This window comes from Chaetodon trifascialis, chromosome 21, assembly GCF_039877785.1.
Source record: "Chaetodon trifascialis isolate fChaTrf1 chromosome 21, fChaTrf1.hap1, whole genome shotgun sequence".
Taxonomy (NCBI): Eukaryota; Metazoa; Chordata; class Actinopteri; order Chaetodontiformes; family Chaetodontidae; genus Chaetodon; species Chaetodon trifascialis.
In genome coordinates, this window is record NC_092076.1 from 4075133 (window position 1) to 4102687 (window position 27555).

The following is a 27555-nucleotide window of genomic DNA, read 5'->3' on the forward strand; positions in this document are numbered from 1 at the left end:
GAGTCACCTGAACGCCACCTTTCACAAGTCTCCCCCGAGGTAGCATCATTAAGCTCCCTTCTCATGGTAATTATGTAATAGTGCAGTCTATGGAACAGATTTTTCACAGCTCCACTTTTTGAGTCTCTAGTCAGTGTAGTCCAATGGGGCCGTTTGTTATGGGATACACAGGAGGCTGCACATTTCGGATCAGGTTAGGACACGACCTGCAGGTTCTCTAACACTGGGTAAGTAACAGCAGCGTTTGATACAACGGTCAGTTCTCCCCACAACTACAGGTCACCGCTGGGGTAAAAATAAATAACTGTGGGACAAAGACTGAGAGTGGCGCCCTAGATGGAGCTCTCATCAGGCTGCAGGTCCAGCTGTGTGTGTTTCCTCTTCTCCAGGATCCTGTTGAGCTCCTCTGTGAAGGAGTGGTAGAGCGGCGACATGCCCTCAGAGTCGGCCTGCCTCAGCAGCACGTAGCTGTTCCCGTTCATCTTCCTCAGCACGCTGGGCAGAGTGGCCGACAGCCCGTTGGCGTAGTCCATGTTGGGCAGCGGAGGTGGCATCGGAAGAGGAGGTGCTGGGGGAGGTGTTTTGGTTGGGGACAACTGGCCCTCACCCGGGACTATCTGGAGGAAGCCATCGCCGAAGTCCCCGAAGGTCGGCATCGAGAGGGACAGACGACCCTGGCGGCCGTTGCAGTGGCTGGAGATGGTTTTAAGTTCGAGATGGGAGCTCCTCTTTCTCTCAGAGGCGCCCAGGACCTGCAGCCCCTGCTGGGAGAACTTTCGGTCCTGAGGGGCCCGTCTGGTGCAGAAGCTCACATAAAGCAGCACCACAGTCAACACCAAGCAAAGCCCTCCAAGAACCGCCACCAGGGAAATGTACACGGCCTCCATGTGTCTGTAGGTCTGGAACTCAGGTCCTGGAGGCAGCGGGGCGGGAGGTGAGGGCAGCGGCTGCTCGGTGGGGCTGCTGGTGGAGAAAACAGTCGGGCTGGAAACTGTAGTGGGGTTAGTCGTGGCTGTGGGCTCCACGGCGAAGTACGAGTCTGTGTGGACCCTGACTGTGTACAGATAAACCAGGACCGAGACCGAGTTCTCGACAGCGAAGCAGCGATAAGACCCGCTCTGCTGGGCACGAGCTCCGATTATGAGGAGGCCATCTGTGCCGATGCGGTAGCCTGAATTGAGGCCGTATCCCTGGAGCTCTTTGCCGTTCAGCGTCCAGCGTGGAGTTGCCAGGTTGGAGCGCAGTTCGCACTGAAGCAGCACGTCGTCGCCCGCCATCACGGAACGCCTCCGATGGACCACTACGCATCAGAAAGAGAGGACAAGAGACGTGAGACGGAGCTAAAAAGAGACGAGGGTGAGATGAGGTACAGAGAGGAAGATAAAGAGGTGGAGACTGTGAGAGAGAGAAACGCAGCAGGACAGAGAGAATATAGAACAAGATGTCAGGTCACCAAGGGTTTCAAAGTGCAGGTGAGCAACCTGTGCAGCTCACCCTCTCAGCGTCTTTTCCCATCGCATTTCATAAGCCTCTTTAAATGTGGTGAGCCCCGCAATGCAGCCTGCACGACCGCCTGACCTCCAGCAACAGAGGAGCTGATTAAAATGTGTACAGTGGGACCTGGGGGATGGGTAAGGAGCGCGCACCTATGAAATCCCTTCATAGCTGCTAAACGCTTGAGTTTTCAGGCAGAGAAAAGAGAGGATGTGTTGGACTTCTTTCACCTCATAATCTGTGTGTGCGTGTGTGTGTGTGTGTGTGTGTGTGTGCGTGCGTGCGTACGTGTGCCGTAACACATACCATTTCCTGAATTCTCCTTACAGCCCCGGACTCCTCTCAAGATATCCTGGGTTAGATTTGACCTGAAAGAGGGCGTTTAATTAAAATTTTTAAGTGAGTCATGGCCCGAGATAGGCAGCACATGGACTAACAATGAGTAACAGATATAAGACAGAAAACTCAAAATATACCCTTTAAAACAACCCTAATAAAACAGAAAAATGGCCAAGACCAATCCAAAACAATAACAAATTAATATTCCTAAATACCCCAAAACATCTGCAGCCACAGGAGGAACAGCCAATTTCTGCAGCAACGATTTAAATTCAGCAAGAAAAAACAAATTTTACAATTTTAGATATAACTGCAGATGGTCCCAGGCAGATGGAGCAGTACACATTTCTTTCCCAGTTTGGAGCAGAACAGTAGTGGTCGTCCAGAAAACCCCTTCCCCCTCGATCCCCATCCCTGTGCTCCAGCAACCCTCGGAAACAAAAAACACTAGAGCAGACTTCTCGCTCTCCTTCAATAATTTGTCTGGGAAATGAAGCGGACATTGTGCAGCATTAACCGAGGAAGTGCACAGTCTCTCATCAACATTCAATTCTGCTCGCAGCTTTCTCCAAATGTGATGCCGCCCTCGAACAAATCCACAGGAGAGGCTGATGTGTCTGCTGCCGTAATGGAGATTAAGATGTCTGTTACTCGCTCATGCAAAGCGAGCGAAGAGGGAAACAAACGGTCTCCGGTGCGACACTGTGTGGGCCTGAGTATGTGTGTTTTGTTTGGAAGGGGCTTATAAGACGGACCGGTTCAAACCCGTCCAGACCACAGCTAAAACATGTCATAACATGACCAGACGAGGCTCAGGACGAGATGCCAGATTAAGGACTGAAGGTTGGTGAAGGTTTTTTCCACTGGATTTCATTTTACAGCACTCAGCTGATATCTGGGTACACACGGGTGCAATGAAAAGTACAAATTTGAGGTACTTTACTTGAGATACAACAACTTCCATTCCACTACAATTTTGATTACAATTACAATTGTAATCAATTACTTTTTACTTTAAAAATGGTAAATGGACTTTATTTATATATTGTTTTTCTAGTCTGACAATCACTCAAAGCGCTTTTCTACCCATTCACACTCACATTCGTATGATGGTGGCCATTACGATTGCTAATTATGAGCATTCACACACACTGATGGTGGCAGATGTAGACCGCAGAGGCCGGGGATCAAACCATGTTCATGTATTGTAAATATGGGGACTTCACGTTAAGTGCCACCAAAAATTTGTCAGTTATGAGTCTGTGTAAGTAACTCAACGTAAATGCTGATTCAAAGTCATGAGAAGTCAAATCCAAAGAATTATTATTATTATTGTTATTTTTGCATGCTGAAGAAGCTCCTGCTGAGCTGAAGGGAAAAATCCAGGTCGACTACATTTAGACCTGCTTTCATAAAAATTCTGCTGGAAGGGAAAGCAAGCTGTATAAATAATTAATTACAGTCTGGTATGGCTGCTGGGCCCAGAAGAAAGAAATAAACATCAACCAAAAAAAGGTCATGTAATGCAAAAATGTACACTATGTCAAAATGATTCATCTCTGTTTGTAGGGTTTTTTTTATGTTATTTTAACAATAATGACGTATCTATTCATTGTTCTATTATCTCTGAACAGTTCAGGGCTTGACACTTCTTTGCTCTTGTCTGGTGTTGAGGTAAACGTATAAATGAAGGTATAAAATGTCCCTGTAGGTTTCATACCTAAAGGATGCTGAATTTTTCAATTTACAGGAGGAGCTTTCAACATTTTATGGCTGTCAACCAAATGCACGCAGCAGCAGATAAAGGAAAGCAGAAATGAAAGACGCCGACAAGCAGAATGAACAGGTGGAAGTGCAGAGGAGGTTTATGGACTATAGACTCAGGGTCTATAATGAAGCAAAGCAAATTTATCTGTCTCAATTCGTTCTCTGTCAAACTTCTTTCTTTAAACCTCTCCGCTCACTGGAAATGTGCACCTGTGTCTGCAGGCATTGATGTATGTGCATTTGCTAGTGCACAGGTGTGTGTTCCCTCACCTCTGAGCTCGGGAAGATATTTCCACGCACACCCTCCCGTCCCAGCCGCAGAATGGATCTCTGGCAAATACGCAGTCATAACAGGAAGTGTACCTCCGGCAGGCCGACATTGGCACCTGCACGACCCCAGAGTGCGAGCCGACGTAGATACTCCGCTGTAAACAAAAGATTAATGATTAATCTGTTTGCACTGTACTAGAATGTGTTTAATTAGTCAATAAATGGTTGAATTTTGGGAAGAGATTTCCATTGCCTGGTTGCTGCAGATTAGCTTATTACTATCTTAGAAAACATTTTATTTTAAAACAATTGGCACATAAATATCTAAATTAATGAGGCAGACCATGACCTCTCAAAGGTTTTCATTTGCATCACTTAAGCATAAATAGGCTGTTTAAACTCTCATTCTGTATAACTCTGCATACATGAATACATACCAGAGCGGAGGATATGACCATGCTCTCTATGCGCTGGGGTTTATCAAACAGCTGCAGCTCTTCTATGATGTGCATTTCTCCGTCGACGTCCACAGCTCGATGCAGCCACCCGTCATCTGAAGGAAAAGATTCGATGTTGTCAGAGAAGACCTGAATAACCCTGAGAGGCAGAACATAGCACCATCTCTCAATGACTTCCCCTCCCTGTCTGTAGGTTTCAGCCCATTCACTCTTACTGAGCATGTACATCTTTAAAACCAGGTCACAAATATGTGATTTCCTTAAGAGAAAGCCTCAGTAATTTCCTAAAACAGCTGGGCACCAGCACGTTTAGCCTACATCGCTCAAACAGGAGTAAACAGCAAATCTGTTGGGGGCTATTTTGAGTGGTGGATTGATACACATTTGATGCTCTAGGACAGTGAATGAGTAATTGAATCAAACTACAGTTCCCATGTTCATGGTAATGATGGGACATGTGACCCAGTGCAGTGAGTGTAAGCAAAACGTATAGCTAAACACCTGCAAAATGAACATTTCCATCAGCCTCAGCTGTACTTGGTGTTTAGAGCTAATTAGCTAGCATGCTAACATGCTAACCTAAGATGATGAACATGGTAAGTATTCTGCTAAACATCAGCATGTTAGCATTATCATCGTGTCTTTTCAGTAGTAAAACTCACCAGTTCCCAAAAACAGAACGGTATAAATGTTTCCGTCCAGCGCCGGCTCTTTGTGCACGGCGATCTTCACGTAGTTGACGCTCCTCTTGAACATGAGTGGGCGCACCCCCATTGGGTGCACGTGGCTGGCCATCAGTGGGTGCCTTCTGGCGAAAGTGAGGACGTTGTCTGGGAGGTCTCGAGAGGAGTTGATGCTCTGAGAGCGGTGCAGATCTGTTATACACTGGAGACATGAGAGACGTGATCACACAGGAAAGATATCAAACACTCTCCCGATGGTAGAAAACGGTTTTAACAGGTGAAACTTACAGATCCAGGTCTTGGCTCTGGAACTTTCCCGGTGTACTCCCTCCACTTTGAGTCCTGCACCTCCATGTACGGCCCATCGAACGCCTTCTGCACATCTGAGAAGGCGTACTGGCAGATAGCAGATGCTTTGATGTTCTTCCTGAAAGACAACCCCCCCCCACCCCGAAGACACATCCAGAGGACGCACTCAGGATCAATGATTCAATGTTGGATCAACACTGAGAGGTTATTATCTGGGGAGCAACGGCCACCCAGATCAGATTTCAAACACATCACAGGTGACTGAAGCTGAGAGCTCGTCTCCATTGTCTGAAAACTGTGGGCGTTTCAGTTTTGGCTTTTACGCTCACATTTGCCTCTTTGGATCTTATCAATTTGTCTTGAAGGGACGCGTGGGAGTGGCGCCGCTGACATGTGTGTGATTTTCCCTCTTTATCTCCAGCAGCTACTCCAGAAGGAAATATTTGCTTTGCAGATTTTTCAGCAGCACACTCACAGCACTAAAATTCCCACTGCCTTTGAGTCATAAATGAAACCCATTTGTGGTTTTGGTGGAGCACCTGTGAAAGAAAAGGTTCGTCCGACAAGATAATGACTGCATGATTTGGGAGCCGAGTGACCCTTAATCTTAAAGCCCACAGGAGAGATTAGTAATGGGGGGGAAATGTCTGCGTCACATTCTTCAGTCCATTGTGTGCCCACCTCAGCCTTCAAAGGCATTCAAGTGAGAGGAATGAGAGCGAAGTGAAACCAGGATCTGTCTTCAGACCCGGTGAGCAGTATAGCTCAGGGGCTTACTCATTCTTCCACGCTTGACTCTAACTCATGGTGACGACTACTCCTCGCACAGGTGCACGTGTTTTAAGGAAAACCAGCACGTAGAAAGACAAGACGAGACAGAAAGACGGGGAGAAGGAGAAAGGAAAGAAAGGACGGACAGCTGCTGCAGTGAGGAGACACAGCTCGAATTTCCACAAAAGGGAAGAGCAGCAGTAAAAAAAAAAAAAGGAAAAGCCAGAGAGAAACGATAGTGTTACTGTCCCGTTGCAATGATATCCTCTCCATCAGAATCCAAACACCCTTGGGACAGTTTTATGCAGCATGACTCTGCATATCAGCATAAACACACACTCACATCGCTGCCAGATATTCCAGCGGCAGCCGTCGTCCTCTGACACTGTCAGCTCCGACTGCAGCTGGGCTGGTTTCGCTTTGATGAGCACTCACTGAGGGTATTATTCACCTTATTGATGAATCTGCTGATCATTGCGATTGTTTAGTCCACAACCCCGATTCCAGAGAAGTTGGGACGCTGTGTAAAACGTAAATAAAAGCAGTGTTCCTGAGCTCATGCAGTCATATCCTTTATCCAATCACGTGTTCACAAAGTGGTGAACCTCGCTCCATCCTCGCTTGTGAACGACTGAGCCTTTCCAGGATGCCCCTTTCATACCCAATCACGACACTGTCACCTGTTACCAATCAACCTGTTTGCTGCATCAGATTCAGAATAAGCAAATATTTACAAAAATCAGTGAAGCTGATGACGTAAACCATCAAATATATTGTCTTCGTACTGTTTTCAGTTGAGTTTACGTCAAAAAGGATTCGCAAATGACATTTGCACTGTAATCATAAATGGTGATGATAGTGTTATCTGATTTTGTATCATGGTGGTCTCTCAAAGGAGGGATTAAAACCATCTTTAGAGGCAAAAGTCATTTACTGTCCCATTCCTGTGTGATTTAAGTCAGACTGTTTTCATGGCTCTCACGGTCAGTTACTTCCAGTTAACTGAAATCTTGTTGCTACAACACAAAATGGTATTTTAGACCAAAGTAAAGTCAGATGTCCACATACTTTTGGCCACATAGTGTAACCAAAGGACACTTCATCCAGCTAAACTGCGTTCTCTGGCCGAAATCTAATGAAATTTCAAAATAAATGCTTCAAATGTCAAAGAAACTGTCTCATGTGCACCTTCTCCAATAAAACCTTACTTCTCCATCTGAGTTTTGACCTCACAAACTGTCTGAGAGACAAAAAGTGTGCAGAATGAGGAAGGAAAACCGCTTCGCCAACAGTCACCGTGCCTACGTTTGAGATATTCTGTATTCTCACGTGCTGCACTTAAAAACCACTTGACGCAGTTGATCACCGTCCCTTGCGTTTCGTTACAGGAGATAAATGTCACCCTCGTTATTGTGCGTTGCAGGAGAAGAAGTATCATCCGGAAAACAGGATTGCACTTCTATTTGTAAAACTTCCTGGTTATTTTACACGTCCTCTCAACAGTTTGCTGGACCGGAGATTGTTCGAAAAGGCCAGTTTTGTAGTGTATACCAGATATAATGACTATAATGGTCCAAAGCTGAGCATCTCATCCCATTCATCAACATGTTTGTGACTATTCCTGATGGTTACTGTGTATGTGACTGATCTCTGTGTATGTTTCTGCTGCTGCTCTCAGGTCTCACATGCCCAGTATACAGCATATATAAGACAGTGTAGAATAAGGATATTTCCAACAAAAAAGGCCACAAAAAAAGCAGAATTTGTTGTTGTTTCTTACCATTCCAGGCCAAAGACGCCGTAGAAAACGCTGCTTTGAGCGTCTCGACCCTGCAGGACGAACACGCTGCGCAGGATGTTGAGGTGCAGCTCGTACTCTGGGACTGAACACACCATCCTGGCCTTGAGGAAGGTGGTCCACTTCCTCTGCAGCGTCCTCTGGCCACCCCAGTCATTCTGCACACAGAGGAGACAATGGAGGGACGGATGATCAAATAAAGTCACTTGAGCTGACATATACGCTTACACGCCGCCGCGCTCGTACTCAACGGCCACTAATCTGCGATTGTAATCGAATCACAGTGTTCACATAAATACGCTCGTACAAAGACGGGAGGAGGAAGTGAGGACGGAAAGTGGAGCTGAATGTTGGTGTTCTAGCTCAGAGTGCCTACTTTAGCACATTTGCTCTAATTGCATTTCAGCAGCACTGGGAGGCGAGGCTGCAAGACATCTCTGCCTAAAAGAGTAATTTAGCACACCTCATTTAGAAGAGGGGAAAAGGAGACTTCTTCTTTTCTCTCTGTTTGTCGGAATTAAAGCGCTTCATCTTTCTTCCTTTATGTCTCTGGCAGACATCTGTCGTTCATCACAACGCTCCCTGTGCCTCCCACGCAAAAGGCAAAGCGTCTTAAATCAACATAACATATAAGTATTGAAAACAAAAGTGCACTAAGAAGGCTTCCATCAACAACACCAAGGAAAATGTGGATGTGAGAGGAAGACAAAGGAAGGGAAAGGAGCACAGATAAATGCATCCACTCTTGGAGTTTATTCCTTCCACAGAACAAAACCTCCAGAGAGGCGGTGCTGGAGGAGAGGTTAGTAAAGCAGAGGTAAGATGGATGCCACTGAGAAAACAACATACGCATTTCTTAAAGAGCTGGATAGCAGGATATTAAAAGGGAAAGAGCTAAAGGGGTGCACTGATAGATTACAATCTATGTCAATCAAAGCCCCACGCGGGTCATCGGGCTGTCGTGATGTGAATCTAAGAAAACAACAGTCAAGAGTCCAAGCGTAGCGCCATAAAGATATGCCTGTGGGGAAATTAACCCAAGACGACGTGATGGAAAGCGCGCCGCTGTTTGAGCCAGACATGAAGCCGCTTTCTGAAGATAAAGCAGAAAACTGTCGAGCCTTTCTTCCTTTGCAAAACTAATGTCAGAGCGGCGCTGATTTCTGCTCTTTATCTTCCTAAAAAGACCTTGTTTGCATGTAATTTACACCCTTCTCTGTGAAAATAGGTCATGATTGCTGGGGAAGTGGCTGCGGTCTGGCTGCGAAGTGACAAACACAAGAGGACAACTAGTTAGCCAGCTCAAAAATGGCAAGTCTTCAGTGGTTTCAGGCCAGAGGCTACTGCCAGGGCCTTTGCTATCTGCAGATCTGCCTCCAGCCCGTGTGGCGTCTGGCTGCCACGGGGCTGAGCTGGGGACCAGCTCGACATCTGCATGTGCTGCTGTGGCCTAGTTCATACTGAGTTATTACACTCTCGACTGCTCTGACAGCTCCACGGCGCTGACGGAGAGAGACGAGCAGAAGAGTCCAGACCTTATTTCCAGCAATGACATATTTTGGATGCAGAGTGAATCATGAGGAGATGAACAGTTTGAGTACACGAGATTAAAAAAGCTCAAGATGGACGAAATGTTCCGGATCCATTTCGCTGCCTGTTTGTGAGCATGTGGTGCACTGAAATGTGTGTAAGTTTAGGAATGTGAAAACACAAACAAATATCGTTTAAAGACATGCAGCACAGAATTGAATATTTCATTCAGCGTACATAATTTGTTTGTGAGTAATTCAGTGAGGGTACACAAAAAGTCTGAGAAAAGCAAACAGTTTTGTCAACTCAGAGCAGGAAACTGCATGAGAAAACCAATACTCGACCAGCTGAGTCTATATATTACAGGAAAAAGTGAGTGCATTAAGTCAAAGATGTCAGTATGCAGACTGAATCCAAACAAAAACGCAGGAGCGAGCTGCAAAAAAAGGAAAGCGAGCCCCTTTCAGACATGCACCTCGTTATGTAAATGTGATGGCAATTTAAAGTCGTTGTCTCATGTCTGAACAAGCGCCGGAGTCACTTTTACTTAAATGTCACGTCGAAGATCTTACAAGGTCGGACCTCGTAACATTTTCAACACGGCGCAGGCCTGAGCTGAATGCCATCAGCAGCACAAGGTGAAGCATGCAGAGAGGAAATAAACGTCTTATTAAGAGCGTGGTAATACATGGATCTCTCAATTATTACCTCAAAGTTTAATAAACCACAAAACACAGAGAACGAGCTCCTTTCAAGTCACATATCAGATAAGTTAATGGAAATTCCACTTAATACTGTTGGACTTTCTAAAAACAGGCAGCAGAATCCTTCACCTAATAAATGATGAAACTGATGAGAAAATGTATTCTGCCTCGCACTAATGACAGTCACTAATTAAGGCTCCAAAGGCAAAAGAAGCTTTAAAAAGGCATCGCTTTAAAAGAGGGAACAAGCTGGAGATGTTACGTATTCCAGGTCTCAAAGGGGGCTGCAAACTGTGGTGAAACAGCTCCAGGAGGACCCCACAAAACAAAAAAAACTGAGTAATAAACCACTGGAAAAACATTCAACTTTGTCTTTGTTCGGTTTAATTTGTGGTGACGTTTCACGCCAGTTTGAATTGATTGGTTTGAACGACTTCACTCCACTCACTGTTAAAAGTCAATCCCTGAGTGGTTTCTTATTTCTTTATTTCTTTCATGCAAATCCTTTTCAACAACCGCAGGGTGCGAAATCATTTCTGGACGTGGTTCAGTCTTTTAGACACTTTTTTGATGCCGCAGAAACACTGCAGCGGGAATTCAGCACAACACCACACTGCGACGGTAATTACAGCATCGCGCCCGGCTAAAAGGAACGACAGGGAGGAAGAAAGAGAGGTGGAGAGATCTCTAGGAATGGTTGCTGGGCACGCTGTCTAGACCGGGGATGCTGATCAGAAGTGAAATGAGGTGAGCGGGAAAAAGAGGAGGAGGAGGAGTGGAAGAAGGCGAAATGGCGATAGAGAGAGGGAGAAGGTTTGCCATTGGAGGTGGAGGTTGTTGGACTTGTAGTTTGCCTGGCAACAGTGGCACAGAAAGAACCGCCGTCAGTGAAGAAACCAAGATTAGAGACGCCCAACTGCTGGTTCATTCAGCACTGAAATTACCGTAAGAGGAGCACCGCGGCTCATGGAGGGAGAAATCGAGAACAGAAAGTCCCTCTAAATCCATTTACTCTTCAGTCTGTATCTGTGACGTAACGCATTAAATAATCCCAACATTTTCGCACTCGGAACACTTTTCTCCTCCCTCGTTTCAACCCTTTCTCGCCGCGACCTTGCCAGCGGGGTAAATCTGCTAACTATCCAAACCCAGTGAAACCATTAATGTGATTATAGTGAACAGTATTGGGGCTCGCTGCTCTCGCTGACCTTGCAGACTCGGGCCACCCTGGACACCTTGGTCTGGCTCGGGTAGGCAATCTGCTCCTGGCTCCTCTCCGTGAAGAAGAAGTAAATCTTGTCATCGTCACCGATAGAGCTGTTGATGCTCTCCTTCAGCAGCACGGAGCCCACAAAATCTGCCTCTGTGCACACACAAACAACACACACACAGGTCCAAACACAGACCTATTAGCAGAAAAGAATGTGTTTCCTTGGAAACTAAAGATGGAGCTTTTAAAGTATGATTGAATTGCCACAACTAAGCCAGTTAGGGCTGCAGTGCAGTGCGGCTTCTTTATGTGATTTTCATTCTCCAGGTCAGCAAAATACCCGATGAGATAAAAATATACAAAACGCCAATGAGGTTTGGTCCATTCAGCGGTTTACTGTAAGTGAATAAATAAACCAGCATGAGCGTCTTTTAGCACACACTCAGCCTCTTCTTTGTCGTGTTTACCCAGAAGCCACCGGGTGGGCGCCTCCTCCGTCCTGAGCGTGGGGAAGGGGAAGTTTCTGCGCACGTCCGGAGAGCTGCGAAACTCGTACTGAGAGGCCGTGAACATCTCACCGTCTGATTGACCGGAGCGCAGGATACATGAAGACAGAAAGAAATCAGGGTTCAGTCGGATGTGAGTGAAAGCAGCTGGCACACTGCAGAGCAGGCAGGCAGGCGGGCTGTGACCTATCACCCGCTGTGGTCGCGTTGCTTGTAAACAGTGATTAGACGCAGATAGTTTGCTTGAGCATGCTTTGAATGCCTCTCCTGAGTCTATTGCATTATAAAGGATAGTATCATATTTCTTCAAGTCTGTCTTAACACAACGCTCGCATGCCCACATGTATGTTGAAAGAGCTGCAATCATTCCTCCTGTCCATACTGGTTGTGAAGCGACTACGCTGTAAAAAATGAGGGGACAGAAAGCCGAAACTAACGACTTTGCAGCAGTGTGTTTCAAGAGAGAATCTGCCTCCTGGCACTGGTGTAGGGGTTTATTGCTGGTGTTTTGCCCCAGTAATAAAGATAATTAACTTTATTATACAGCACTTTTCCAAACTAAGTTCCAAAGTGCTTCACAAGGAAAGGACAGGATTCAATAAAGTCAGGCACTGGAAAGCACAGAGAATGACTGAATAAAAAAAACAATAAACAGGTGAAATAACAAGAAAATTTATGAGAGGCTTTTTAAAAAACTTCAATCCTACAGAAACTCTGCGGAAGAACAGAGTTTTTTTGTACTATAAACATAAAAACTTTGCAAGATTCAGACTTTATTTATTTGTTTGTTGCACTAGTAGTAAGGTAACTCCTCACAGCCAGTATGGACAGTGTTGTGAAAATTCTCCATAACAGAGGTCAATTTCACAAAGAGAGGCTCATCTTTCAGGAGTTTATTGCAATATTAATTCGCTCATTTGCAAATGGACCTCTGAGCCTGTTGGGCTGAGTTCATCGATCTTGTTTCTACACAGCCTCATATGTCTCGGAGTGTTTTGTTGCCCTCAGAAAGCGACGACTGTCCTTTCGTACCCAGCCGCTCTTTGTTCATTCATAGCTCTGTCTATCTTTATTCCTCAGGGGGTTTCTCTCTCTGCCTCTGTCTGCTGAGAGGGAGCTGAAGGCCTTTGATAACATTTCACACCTGTTGGGAATTGGCAGAACTTTTTTATATGAGGAGCGAAAAAGAAAAAGTACCACGCTGTGCGCTGAGCCAAAGGAAAGTCTAACATATAACAGTGCACATAATCTTTCAGACAATAAGTATACGTTTCTATTACAACCTGCAGCGATCAGCAACCCTTTCAATGTACATCTGACTTTTCATCTAGCGCTGTCAGGTCCTGTTAGCTCGTCCAATGCTTTGGTTTATGACCAAATATCTGCAAAACTAATACCATTACCATCACACTCAGCTGTACTTCATGTTCAGTGCTAATTAGCAAATGTTAGCATGCAAACGCCTTAAAATTAGAAGGTGAGCATGGTAAACATTATCCCCTAAACATCAGCATGTTAGCATTGTCATTGTGTGCATGTTAGCATCTAAAGCAAGTCCATTTGTCCTTGACTTGGCCCCTCTGGACAAACCATGACCTGGATGACTGAGAATCTTGTCAGGCACTTGGATGATGACGTTAGCATTTAGCTCAGAGCGTCACAGAGCAGCTAGCATGGCTGCAGACTCTTAGTCACATTTATAATGTCAACCCTTTTCCTGTGGGGGACTTGATGAGGTTTAAACATCCTCAATTTAGTCTGATAAAGTTTGTAAACTTTAGTTTCATCCAACAAAGACATACTTCCATGCCTGCGTGCTGCTTTGACTAACACACAACAGATTTAATGCAAAGTTGGGAGACACACCTACGAGGAGGCCGGTGTATCCCTTAGCTGGGTCGTATGGACACCTGTCTCTGCCCTCCTCGAAGCCCGAGGAGAAGTTGAACCGCTCTGCGTCCTTACAGAGAGACAGGAGACATGGCTCAATTAGTCATTTCATTTTAAATCCAGTCCAGTCATAACTTTACTGCAATGAAACCACATGGGCTCTTACTATGTAAGCACACAGAGGCCTGAAGGCGTTTGTTCCACAGACGTACAGATGAGTCTCATTGTATCGCTGCAGGAAGCGGATGTGATTGTAACACTCAGTCTGCAGAGAACAGATGGAGAAAAACAGGTTATTTATGGCTCCATGATAGACAAGACCGGAGAGAACAAAGGCCAGTCAATGCACATCATGCACGGGGGCTATTTTATGCAAATATTTAATGGATGGGTGCATTTTTTTTAAATAATTAGTTTCTCAGGGTTTCAGGAAAAGTGGATTAAGAAGCAATTGAAAGGATTATCCACTTTGTTGCTGTCAGGAGCAATCTGTGCGCCACAAAGCAGAAGTGTCTCCTTTATGTTCTCCAATAAGAACTCAACAAGTAAATAGACTTTTGAGTTTTTCTCCAAAGAAAAAGCGGCTGAACGATAATAAGAGAGTAGAAGTGCAGCCGTGTACCTGATTGTCTCTGCCTTTGTTTAAACACTGCTTCTTCTGCTCAGGGGAAGCATCCCAATCGATCTGCAAAACAATGGGATAAGGATGACTCACTTAGCTCAATAAATAGATGGAAAAATGGACAGATAACTAGAATGAATTATGGACAGAAAGGGGAGATATGAAAGGAGGAAAACAAGTGTGTGTATGATAAACAGGAAGAGAGAAAAGAGAAGGACAGCACACTTAATTTTCTGGCTGCGTCACTGAGTTCTGACTCTCTTCAGTAACCCTTGAATAAACGGCTGGTACATTTAATCCGATATCCTTAAAATTGGAGGAACACAATGGGATTTGCTCAATCTGCTTGAGGCTATTATTAGTTGGCCTCCTTTAAGACTCGGGAAATGGCAGAAAACTTGTGAAATCCGGTTTGCTATGTCTTTGTTAACAGCGGCAATTAGGTGGTCATGTGACCATGTGGCTGGCGGTGTCTCGGCACTCACCGCAAGGTTTGCAGGTGTGGAGATGTTGGAGGTGTTGAGTGCGTACAGCGCTCCTCTGCCTCCCACGTAAAGCAGCCCGGCCTCTTCCTCCAGCAGCAGGGTGCTGTAGTTCTGGGACGAGCCGGCGAAACGGGCGCCGCCTAACAGAGCTGCAAATAGACGACACACATTGCTTTGTAATGACAAAAGTTTCTGTTTTGTAAAGGCCAAAAAATATGTGAACACTCGGCTGAGGCTTTGCATGTAGTGTGAACAGTTTGGGGAAGGTCTCTTCCAGGTTCAATACCACAATGCCCCACATGCACAAAGTCAGGTCTGCTACTGAAGCACACTTTGTTAAATCGTTTTTTATATCAGGTACATGTAGCCCTGTGATATCGCTGTTTTAGTACTATATAATTGTGGGAAATCATGCAAATCAAAAATCAGGTATTTAGTTCACCTAATTAACCAAAAACAGTCATTCTTATTAAGTTATTCTTTCTATGAACAATGTCAGATAATTCATACATCAGGATGACGACACCATTGGGCAAAAGTATGTGGACAAGGTGTTCTTTTGGAGGATGCAGTGTTTTTGGAGCTTGACCAATGCAAGAGTCAAGAAGTCAGAGTAGTTTGGTGTTTGCTTCGTGGGCTTTTGATAAAAAAAATGACTTGTGTCATGAAAGTTTCCTAACTTACCCATTTAAGAAATAATTGCAAATTTCAGTTACTGAAGAAAAGCTCTCGTATGCACGCTTGTGTGTGTAGAATTTAAATATAATAGCTTCGATACCAGCTCTCAGGTACTGTGTCATATGTGCAGCACAGTCAAGCTCCATGCAGGGTCACGGATAACGAGAACAGCTTGGTACAAAAATTTCAATCTCGACTTCGCATTCACTGGAGACTCTATACGCTCCAAACATGCTCAGCGTGACTGCATGAGGGCGAGACTCGACAAGAGACGGGGCGTCGCTGGAGTGATTGCTGAGAGGACTGTTGAGGCCGTGGGGATGGGGGCACAGGGGAGGCGAAATTTTAGGGCATTCAGCAGGAATGGTGCCCCAGTAATGCCAAATCGCATCAGCAGCACTGCCACAGCATCATCTCTTGCTGTGTGTTTGTGTGTGTGTGTGTGAGTGTGTGTGTGTGAATGAGGGTGATGGAGGAGGCATGATCATACCGTATGTGGGCCAAATAAGAGTTGGCTCTGGCTCATCATGCATTACTGAAGTAAAATTGGATGTATTCTGGTTGTTGTTGCTCTTGTCCTTAGCGCAGACAAACATATTATTTATCCACTGTGAACTAATTAGCCCGGTGCACTCAGCTAAATGTTTGAACACACTCCGGTGTGGCACCCCAGGAATGGGGGCAGGTTGCTCTGCTGCTGCGAGGCGATAAAAAGGAGGGCATTGTGTTTTTTTTTCTGTGGAGCTGCTGCAGAAGTAGGTTTACAGAGCTTTGCACTAAAAGTTAGACGCAAGCGGAGATTAATGTATGGTTAAATAAATCTGACGTACAGACGAAGAAACCCACAGATGCAGAAAGAACAGCTGTCATCGGAGAGCAACAGAATACACGAAGGTATCGACGGTGTTGCACGGAGGAATATGAGTCAGCAGAGAGCAGATGGGCATATTAATCGCCACAAATCCTCTCTACCTCCCGCTCCTTCCTTTTCCTTCACTTGTGAACTGATGACAGCAAGTCCCAGCTCCCAGTTATAAGACAACCTATATTTGTCCCCACCAATCAATTTACTGTGGTGCGAGGTCCTGCGCGCCTGTCGCGGTTAATCTGTTCTTCTGTTCATTGTGCGTCTGATGGGGCGAGACGGGTCCAGTGCAGCTGGGAGGGCCTGGGGATCACAGCGCAACTGCTGCAAGTATTAAGATCATTAGCCAGCGATGAAAGCTGAAGTATTATGTTGTTTTATATTACACAGTTCATAAATTTCAATTAGACGTATTGAATTGGATCAGGGTCAGTGGCAAAAGACCATTAAATCATTCATATTTTTTAAATCATGTGATTAATATCAATGAGGGTAAATGTAACAGCCACAAAACAGATTTCAGGATTGTTTTCACAGGCTGAGTTTTACTACCACGACTTGGAAACTGATTATGCTTTGAGTCAGGAACTAAAATAATGCATTAAGAAGAACTGATCAGTTGATCAATGCTAACTTTTGGTACTTTACAGTTCATTGCATATTTCAGGTGGTAGCGGAAAAGTACCGCGTTGCAAAATCCACATATCTATGCAGCTGCTGCCACACATTCAAGATACAGGAAGTAGATGTTTGTAATGAGCCAGGGTTTATGTTTCCAGTTTCATTTAGTTTGTTTGGAAAAGTTATTTGGGAAAAGCTGTCAAATCCCTGTTAATGCAAAACAGAGACACAAGAAGACAAACGCTGTCCAAGGCTTTGACTCACCTCGTCTATCTCAACTACAGTGTTATTAATACAATTCACGGTGACGATAAAGAGGATGACAGCCAGTCTCCCAGCGGGGTTTGAGCTTGCGTAATACAACACGATGAAAAGTGTTTAGAGTTTCCCCAACATCACATGAGAGGCTTTTTCCTCCCCACACGACGGGCTGTTTGTCGAACTGTCACATGGACACTGGGTGATGACAGGAGCTGCGAGCGCCTATGGACTCTCCAGAAGACCGTGGACTGAGTCAGACTGCAGTCTCTGTCGCAGCCCACCTTCTTACCCTGCAAGCCTTTTCTGACTGGTTTTATCACTGACAGCCAGACAACCACGGGGACTCTCTCACCGGTCAATAATTAGGTTTTTACCATACTGGCTCTGTCATGGCCTGTCAGACGGATTATATGCATGACAGCTGGGAATAATGACACCGCGCATTTCGCTCCAGGTGGAGGAAACCCTCCACAAAAGTTGCAAAACATCAACTCTGCACTTTCTGAAGAGCCGTGACATTTAAGAAATACAGCATTTTTAACATCATCAGTTACCAATTAGTGTGAATTTTGTAAGATGTTTGTCCTTTTCGGCAAACCAAGAGGAGTGAACAAACGAATGTGGAGGGTTGGGGCGTCCGTTTGTGACGAGAAGCGACAGGTTTTACGAGAAATGTTAACTTTGATCGCACGAACATGATCGATAGCCAATCATCTCACAATAATTACACCTAAATCATGAAAGTTTGGAAACAGAGTGCTAAAAGAACCAAAATGCTCCTGTGAGTCTGAGGCTCACATGAATTAAAGCTCCACTGTGAAGAATTAGTGTGAGATTACAGCATTTTTAAAGGATAATTTCAGTTCAGACCCGTCATTTGAAGGTTAACCACCTGCTGGCTTTACTTTCATCTTCATATCATTTTATGCTTGATGAGGATCAAGGGGGTCTAATCGAAGTCTTTTCCTACTGCTAACTTCAATAAATACATGCACTTCAAATGAATCTCCCCTTATTTAACTGGGAGTTTGATTAAAGCCTTACTTTCAGCATCAAACTTGGTGAGAATTTAATGTTTTAATGAATAAAAATGATGGCCAAAACTATGTAAACTAGACCCAAGTTGTAATTAAACAGAATTATCCACATGTTTTAGCTGCCCCGACATCAACAATGTCAAAGTTCAATTCTAGCAAACTCAACTTTTCAAGAACTGTCACCGCTGCTTCTCTCTCATAGCCAAAAACTTATGTAACTCCACAGATGAGATTGTGTGACTGTCACCTATTATTTCTCAGATTTGAGTGAGCAATGAGCAGCTCCTCCGACGCAGCCAAAGGTCAGGACACGCCGGGGGCGGGGGGTCACTCAGCAGGGCACCCACTCCACCACACACAGGTACACACAAATAAAAGGCACACACACGCTTAAACTACACTGAATCTAGATGTAGGTTATGTATTGACAAGCAATGCAGAGCAGAAAGTGAGCAAAAACATGCATGAAACAACACAGTCCACACTGAACACTGCACGCTGACCGAGATCACGTTTAAAGGACGAGTTATGCAAACACAGTGGCAGCCCAAGGCAATGTAAAGGGCCCACTACATGTGAGTCATCCAAGAGTGAGGAAAAGCCTTGGTTTCTATCTTATAAAAATAGTGTCTGCATGATATAACAAGCACAGTGCCGATGAGAAGGACCATGGTGACGAACAAAGTGTCCCTGGCCCCAAGGCAGCAGGGGGACCTTGGTCTCAGCCTGACGTGGTCCAACTGTGTGTTGTTTTACACAGCCAGCGCCGATTTGCTGGCACATTTTTTAACACACGATGGCCCCTAAATCTCAGGTGACGACACCCAGAAAGTACGAAAGAGGAGAACTGCTCATTTTAGTCTGAAAATCGCAGCTGTGCTCTAAAAGCAGCTGCATGTGAACAAAAAAGGAAGTTGTTTAACCTGAATTCACTCATGATACACAGGCGATAGTATCATGATTGTGTATGAAAGGGGCATCGTGGAAAGGCTGAGTCATTCACAAGCGAGGATGGAGCGAGGTTCACCACTTTGTGAACACGTGATTAGATAAAGGAGATCTCAGAAACACTTGGTAAGACTGTTGTCGGTAAACACAAACGGCTGCTTTCTGTTTTAGAAACATTCACAAAAAAAAAAAAAAAACGCGAAATTTCAACAGGTCAAACATTTTTATCAGGATTAGCATGGCCATAAGTATACTCAGTAAACTGTATAACCCCCACATCCACACACACACACACACACACACACACACACACACGCGCACACACACACACGCACACACACACACACGCATGCATACAGGATGGCAGCAGTAAATACAAACCTGAAAGGCTTCTGGCACACCTCAGTGCTCTGTTGACTCTCCTCATTGATTTTGCAGCAAAGAACAAGGTACAGCGTGTGTGTGTGTGTGTGTGTGTGTGTGTGTGTGTGTGTGTTTATGCAGGCCTGTTTGTGTGAATGTTCAGAGTACATCCTTCAATGAGGGGAAGAGGTCAAAACAACTGCCCCTCAGAAACATCTGTCAGGTTTTCCGCTGGGTACACACACACGCACACACACACACACACACACACACGCACACACACACTTCACACTTATTTCATCCTTCATCTGCCTCCTGAAAAGTGAAGACATTTCTGTCAGTGACTCAGAGGATCTGACGAGTGTGTGCTGTGTCTCAACGCTGAGCCGTCACAGGTGGCGTGTCCAGAATGTGAGCGCTCGTGCTCAGACCTATTTGCAATCTTCCATGTGGGGATGAAGATGATCCTCTGTATGTTTGTGCGTGTGTCTGTCGACCACAGTCATCGGAGTGTGTGACTTCCTCTGTGACTCACTAGACACACTATGAAGGCCATGTGACACACACACGCGCGCACACACACACACACACACACGTGCCTACAAAAAGATTTGGGAACAAATGCTGGAAGGAAAGAGTGACTTAACTTCTTTGGACAGTGTCAGACTCAGAAGTGTCAGCTGTTGTCAACTTTAACTACATTATATAAGCATCTCTTCACTTCTTTATAAGGGTCAAGAGTCAATGAACATGACTCTGCATTATGTAAGAAATAATGCACATCAGGGCGCCGTGGTATATGAAAATAGGAGGCAAAGAATGCAAAGTTTCAGTGTTTCCTCTGTTATTCCCTCCATTAGTGCACAGTCCATTATTTAACTACAGGCTAATACAGGAGCTGCGTTTTAAAATTCAATCCACGGTTCGATGAGTTTCACTACAGACAGTTAACTGGAGTAAAAGCACTTTCACCTTTCACCATCGTGGGAATTAGAATAAAACAGTTTTAAGACAGGAAAACAGACTGAAAGTTATGTGATGAATAGATTCAGGATGCGTTCCTGTCACAGTCACTGATCAAGCATCATCATATTAGAATGTAATTGTATGTGATGGGGAAAATCTGACCTATGTTTACAGCCATATGTTGAAATAACATCATGTAAAAATACAAACTGTCTTGTCTAACTGCATTGGCTATAGACTGATTCTGATTAACAGACTGTAACTACACCTGCCAGCCAACCAGCAACAAGAATTTTAAGACGTGATTCCCCATGGACTAGGAACCACAACACGGACCAGGGTCTAAAATAAGTTACAGTTAAATTATTTTATTCCCCAAAAAGTCCCTGCTTGATAGCAGTACCTCAAAAAGTACAGAAACTTCAAGGATGGGCCTTTCTGATTGGTCGAGGATTTGCAGCATTTTGTTTCAGCCACCATTTTTAAAAACCTGCAACCGAAAATCAGTTTAATTACAGCCGAACGCATACGAGAGACGGACGATAACACAGTTGTTGTACTAAATGTATTAACAGCCGTCACTCTTTCACACGTCAGCGGACTATTTTCGCCTAGTGGAAACACAGGCGACAGCAAGCTGAAGGAACTGTTGAAAAGTAGCTCCTGGAACGGAAAGTTTTGGGTACCGTGGGTGGAAACACTGCATGACACGAGCATGGCATAAAATAATATATGTATATGTAGGCTATATATATATATATTTTTTTACATATATATCTGCATATATCTACATCAGTAACAGTTCAGTTCAACCACATGAAAAAACAAGTTTTCATTGCCCTCCAGCAGTGTCGGACTGCGCAGATAGTTTCGACTTGAGTTTTGAGATATATGAAAGTATATAGAGATTTCTGCCTCCATCCCAACAGACTGGAGGTGAAGAGAAACAAGTTGAGAAAATGCAACAGCAACATTTCTTTCCAACAACGGTGTCGCCGATACGCTGGATAATCCCCAGCCTCAGCTTTAATAGGGACCGTTTCTTCAGTGGAAAGTGGATCTAATGAAGACAGTTCACAGGTCTGTGGTTCGCAGGTTTCTCTGACACGGGCGTGAACTGTGAGGCGGAGGAAAACTGACACGTGTTTCTGTTGTTTCTGACTGCGGCTGCTTGTTCAATGATGGCACATCACACAGCTGCCAGTGCTGCGCTTGTGCTTGTGCCTTAAAGTTGACCCATCCATCCATCCATCCATCCATTTTCTATGCCGCTTATCCCTTTCGGGGTCGCGGGGGGGCCGGAGCTTATCTCAGCTGTCAACGGGCGGGAGGCGGGGTACACCCTGGACAGACAACCATTCACACTCACTCTCACACCTAGGGGCAATTTAGAGTCACCAATTAACCTAATGAGCATGTTTTTGGTCTGTGGGAGGAAGCCGGAGTGCCCGGAGAGAACCCACGCATGCACGGTGTGCAAACTTCACACAGAAAGGCGAATCGAACCAGCGACCTTCCTGCTGTGAGGCACGCGCACTACCTGCTGTGCCACCTTGCAGCCCCTTAAAGTTGACCCTAATATTAAAATCAACCCATTATTTCAGGAATCTTTAAGGAAAATAGGATCTTCCTGCTGAGATGTGAGTGCTGAGTTCCTCATAAATAAAGATGTCAGCCAGTGTCAGAGAGCACTTGTCAAGCATCCAGTCAAAGAGGCAGCGTTGTTTTTACCACACGTCTAATACTGACACAAGCACAATACCTTTTTGGAGCTTGTGTCAGATCCAGAACTTTGGTAAGACTTTGTTCAACCAGGGAGACTGCAGAATGAGATGAAAGACAGCCAAGACTTTCATCTCAGAAAAGAAAGCCAACTCCACACACAACACACAAACAGTCCTCGTGTTATTTCAGGTCTCGCTAGATGCTATCAGTGAATCACCAATAAGAAACTGTCAAACACACATCAGCGCAATCAGAGGGGAATAAGATCAAAGCACCGCGGAGGTCTCAGTGGATTTCAGGGTCCAAAGCATGAAAATGTCGCCACAGAGAGAAAAACGACAAATGACGCCAGCGATGGTGGAGCAACACTGTCGCACAGCTGAGATACAGATGAAACAACTTCAGATGATAGTGTGAGTAAATCATCAGTGCTTTCTGCGTTCAGGGCGCAGCAGATGCAGCTGTGAAGGCTGTTTTGCAAAGACAATAGCAGACTTGGCTGAACAGTAAATTGGTGACCATCGGTGGCCTGTCTCCTCAGCGCTGTAATTGCAATACCAGATAAAATCTACAAAAAAAAGCATCAATTTGGAAGGGTTTATTACCACCACCACAATAATTATAATAGCGCTAAAGATAAGGAATATTACTACCAAGGCCATCTCAAACAACTTACAGTGCATCAATATTTCACAACTGCATTACTTCAAGTCTGGTGGCACAGACAGAGAAAGCCAAAGAAGGGACCCTGTGACCCAGAGCACAGTCGAGCTTTAATCTCACCTCTGGGAGAAAAAGCAGCAGCCCTGACTCACAAACACACAGACACGAGCCAAGCAGAGTCGTCAACTCTGCCTATTAAACCCATACACACACCTGAATTATACTTTTCAATTACCTTCTCGATTAACTGACTGATTGTTCTGCCAACAAAAAACACAGAAATAATCAGTTTATGATCAAGCAACACAAGAAAAACAGTCAAATCCTGACATTGGACGTGGCATGGACCAGGGAATGTTGGCCATTTTTGCTTAAAAATTACTAAAAGGATTATTCAGGTATCGAAATTGTTGCATTTTATTATATTCTGTTGATCGACTTATTGATTATCGACTAATCGCCTAGTGTATGACGGGCTGAACGAGCTGAAAGATGCTAAAACGCTCTGTTGAGCTGCAGCCTCTGTGGGTTCCTCACCACCTTCACATTACACACAGCAATTTCATCCACTGTTAATATAAAAATATTGATTAGTGCAGCTTTACATAATGGATGAGGATACTTAGTACCACCACCGCTTATCAGCTTGAAAAGCAGTTCTTTTATTGACGAAATGCTAGAGCTCCTGTGAGGTTTCCATACAAGAGTGCATAAAGTCATTATGTTATTTTTCTTCTTATAAATGTGAGCTTTCCTCCAATAAAACATGTCCTTGTACTCCCACTCACGCAGGTCATATCCAAAGCATGCAGTAAATTAATGAGCGCCCCGTCGCCCCGGCTGAGAAACATAATATGAATCCTTCCACAGTGTCTCCCAAAGGTAGTGACACCCACATGCAGCATTCATCCTATTTCCACATGCAGCCCTGCACACCCAGACAGACACATCTTCCTTATGAGGTGGAGTTTGCCACTCCCCCCCCCCCCCCCCCCCCCGTGACATGTGTCACCACAGGGAAAGTGACAGAGAGTGCATGTGTGCAGATTTTACATGATGTGACTCAATGCATGCCCAGACAGCGCTCTCCCCCCGACGCACACACAGACACACCGACTCAGATGAAACGCATGCTGACACACGTGCACATCCCGCACTCTCACATGCACTCACACGCCTCCCCTGATGATTAGGAAGTAGGTCAAGGACAACTTTCTATGAGGGCAGAGAGAAAAATAAAATCTGTGACGATAGACCGAGTCTGGCTGCGGCACAGAAAAGTGCCCACTGTAAGCAGAGTATGTATGATTTATAATCCGAGGCAGACTCAGACTCGGAGATGTGTAAATAAATAGCCAGAGGCATGACAACCGGGAGAAGGCTTTCAGAATAGACAATGAGTTCCTTCTATGATGCACTTACAAACTTTCCTAATGAGGCCTAATGAGTCATATGTCCTGCCCCGTCTAATGACTTAACGGAGCGTGTCCTTTTCATTTGGTTGATAAATAACTGCACTGATACTATACCCAGTCCAGTGCTGTCAGCTGTCGTTGGCTGCAGGAAACAGCTCCTCAATAGCAGCTTTAAAAGTGGTGCCATGTTCAGTATTTGTGTATTTCTTCATGCTGCAGGGTCTGCCATAAATATGTTCCTAAATATTCTCTACAGCATGACAAATCAGCTCACTGTGAAGCAAAACATGAACCTTGAAGGGGGCATATTCACATCATTTCCTCTCTCTCCAGCAAACAGCAAGCATTCCCTCTCAGGCTGGATCTGGAAAATGCACCGTAAAGTCGCTAACAAACACAAAAAAGTGGCTCCTCCTCTGTTATATTCTCATCTCTCCTAGTTATTGTGATTCAGAACAACAAGCAGCATATCCTCCCATCTCACACTGCAACACTCTCAACAGCTCTCATGACATTGCACCGGAGAGCTCGGCTCGCAATGGGGCCGGCCCTGCGCACTCCACCCTCCTCTAATAATACTCGTCCTCAGAGGGCTGAAGAGGACCGGAGAGGGGTGGAGTGGAGGTAAGAGCACGGCCGTCCGTTCGTTCGGTCTGCCAGTGCCGGAGTTCCCTCCTCGCTGCAGCTGCAGTGGTAGCCTCTGCCGCAGTGATGGGGAGCGAGGAGAGAGGGAGGGGAAAGGTGAGCTGGTGGCAAGCCGGGGGGGTAAGGTAGGGGGAGGACGGTGCTGATGATGTGTGTAAATACCCACTCTGTGCCAAAACACACCTATTCAGCAGTATTTTCTGCTCGCACACCAATCCGATCTACTGCGCGCAGGTCCTCTTTATGGGGGCCTCTTGCCTATTGTTTCATTAGAAGTGTTTGCTGAGGCGTGTGATCTAGGACAGGGCTTGAGAGAGGCGATTAATAACTCTGAGCATGGAGGAGCTGTCTTCAGGGGCAACTTCAAAAACTGTGCCACTTCTTTAACAGGCAGGGGAGGAAGGAGGCAGAGGAGCATCAAATAAGGACAGTGAGGTGAGCGTTTAGTCGGCTCGTGCATGTGCGTTTAGAGCGCTTTGTGTCCCCCTCCGTTCCTCCACGCAGTCATATCAATGAGTTTCATCAGTCATGCAGTATTATTATTCTCTTCTTATCCCTTGGGGGATTTCATGTTGCCATGTTTTGAAACTACGGTTCCCATAATGCTTTGGGGGGGGGGGGGGTAAACTTCAGCCCAGTTACTTTTAGCCTATATTTGTTTCAACGTTTTGGCAAAATGGCACCACTAAAAGTATGCTGAATTAGCTATTATCAGTTCCTGTTTGCAATGCACCCATTCACGTACAGACTACATTGCACATTGGAGACAATGACAAGTCACACTCACTCTACAGTATGTGTGTTATGTCTGTAGGTTTAGATTTTAATGCTGCATGATAGAAGGAGTACCTTATAGTTGCCTCCATCAGCTGCGATCATGTTGGTGTAAGTAGGCAAAACACCGGCATGCACATTTCTCTTTCGCCTTTGAAAACTGTGAAATATTCTGTTTGCCCCTCACCTTTGGAGAGGACAGTAGTCCTGGGGGTGACATCCAGGTCCAGCGACGGGCTGAAGGGGAAGGCCCACAGCTGTGACATGCTGGCGAGGAGCAGCAGGAGCAGCAGCAGGAGCAAGAGGGGCTGGACTGACCTCTGGTCTCCCATGTTTAGCGCATAGACCTGGGCACAGCCTCGATCGCACACTTGTTGAACACACAAAATCGGAGCGTGACGAATGTGTATCTTTAGGGCCAGGCAGGCACTTTGATTATCCTCCAGGTCAGAATGCACAGTCTGTGCAGAGACAGAGAAAAACAACGAGCATCAGTAAAAGAGAAATAATCCATCAGACCGAACTCGACGCTGCTGTCTTGAGGTGGAACTGGAGCTCAGAGAGATCAGTCAGGAACGAAATGAACTCGTGCAGAACAAACACTCATCTGAGGGGAAATAATGTACAGAGTGTATTAACAATATTCAAACTTGCTAATGTCAGTCATGGAAGAAGTACTCAGATCCTTTACTTAAGTAAAAGTACCAATACAGCAGTGTAAACATATTCCATAACAAGTAAAAGTCCTGGTGGGAAAACCTCTGATCACAGCTATCACAGACATACAGACGGTAACAGTACTCCTCCAAACTGCCCTTAATGTCTCTAATGTGGAACAGAAACAGACACTAATAACGCTTTGGGATATCTGAAAACATCCACAGGGGTATGATGAACTTTGCTGAGAAGACACTGCAAATGAACTTTCTTGCCTGCTTGACGGCATGAGCACAAAATGAGTTGCTGATATGCATCATCACTCTCTGATTACAACCAATTAGCTAAAGTGAATGAGTAAGGTGCTGCCGCATAAAAGACCATCTAAAAAGTTTCGGGAGTTAAATAATGTGCCCCTGTGACGTGATACTGCAACACACAACTTCATCTCTTAATTAGCTGTGTGCACAGTGGAGCAGCACGACGGATAATCTAGAGATTAGGCCCCGTGCCATCAGCACAATCTCCGCCTGGCTGCCCGTTCGCTGGCTCTGTCTCTGATCAAAGGGTCAACACTGTGAATCCCGCTCGGCCGCATTGTGACACTGGAGAATTCCCAGTCTAATCTCCACGGCTGCTGCGGCTAATCGCTCGCAGCATGAAGCGCAGTGAGGCTAATGGTCTCTCTGTTCGCAGTTTTGGGTGCTAAATCTGCCCGTAAGATGACAAAGTGAGAGATGAGAAGGGAAGAGTTAGTGATGGTGCAGGGATGCCCTCACTTTGCCCTCACCAGAGCTGCTTCCTACGGCTGGCGTTAACGTGATCTAGGCTTTTGCTTCATAAAACCTATCAATGCTGTGTCACCTAATGCTTCCCCCAGAAACACCCCCAGATTTTTCATTTTCAAAGTTACAGTCTTCAGATCCAGTTGACTCCAGTGATGTCACTTGAGTCAATTGGCCAGATTTTGTGCAGGTCCCTCTGGAGCCAAAAAAGGTTTTATGCACGTGTTTTGACATAAGTACAAGTCCTGTAAACAGACCTTGATGTGTAAAAGTGGAGTTCCCCTTTAATATTGCGACTGAAGACAGAGCGACAGAG

At 45.2% G+C, this 27555-nt stretch overlaps 1 protein-coding gene across 1 annotated transcript; it reads right to left on the reverse strand.

Annotated features, from left to right (window-relative positions):
* On the reverse strand, positions 1–26252 carry sema4gb (sema domain, immunoglobulin domain (Ig), transmembrane domain (TM) and short cytoplasmic domain, (semaphorin) 4Gb). Its single transcript, XM_070990263.1, has 14 exons — positions 25985–26252; positions 14837–14985; positions 14352–14414; positions 13896–13994; positions 13706–13799; positions 11801–11914; positions 11332–11486; positions 7872–8047; positions 5300–5438; positions 4991–5213; positions 4308–4423; positions 3871–4025; positions 1801–1862; positions 1–1300 (listed from the first exon to the last, which is right to left on the reverse strand). Exons 1-14 carry the CDS (start codon positions 26127–26129, stop codon positions 333–335), a joined length of 2658 nt encoding a protein of 885 aa, XP_070846364.1. The 5' UTR covers positions 26130–26252; the 3' UTR covers positions 1–332.
* Between the last annotated feature and the right edge of the window lie 1303 nt (positions 26253–27555).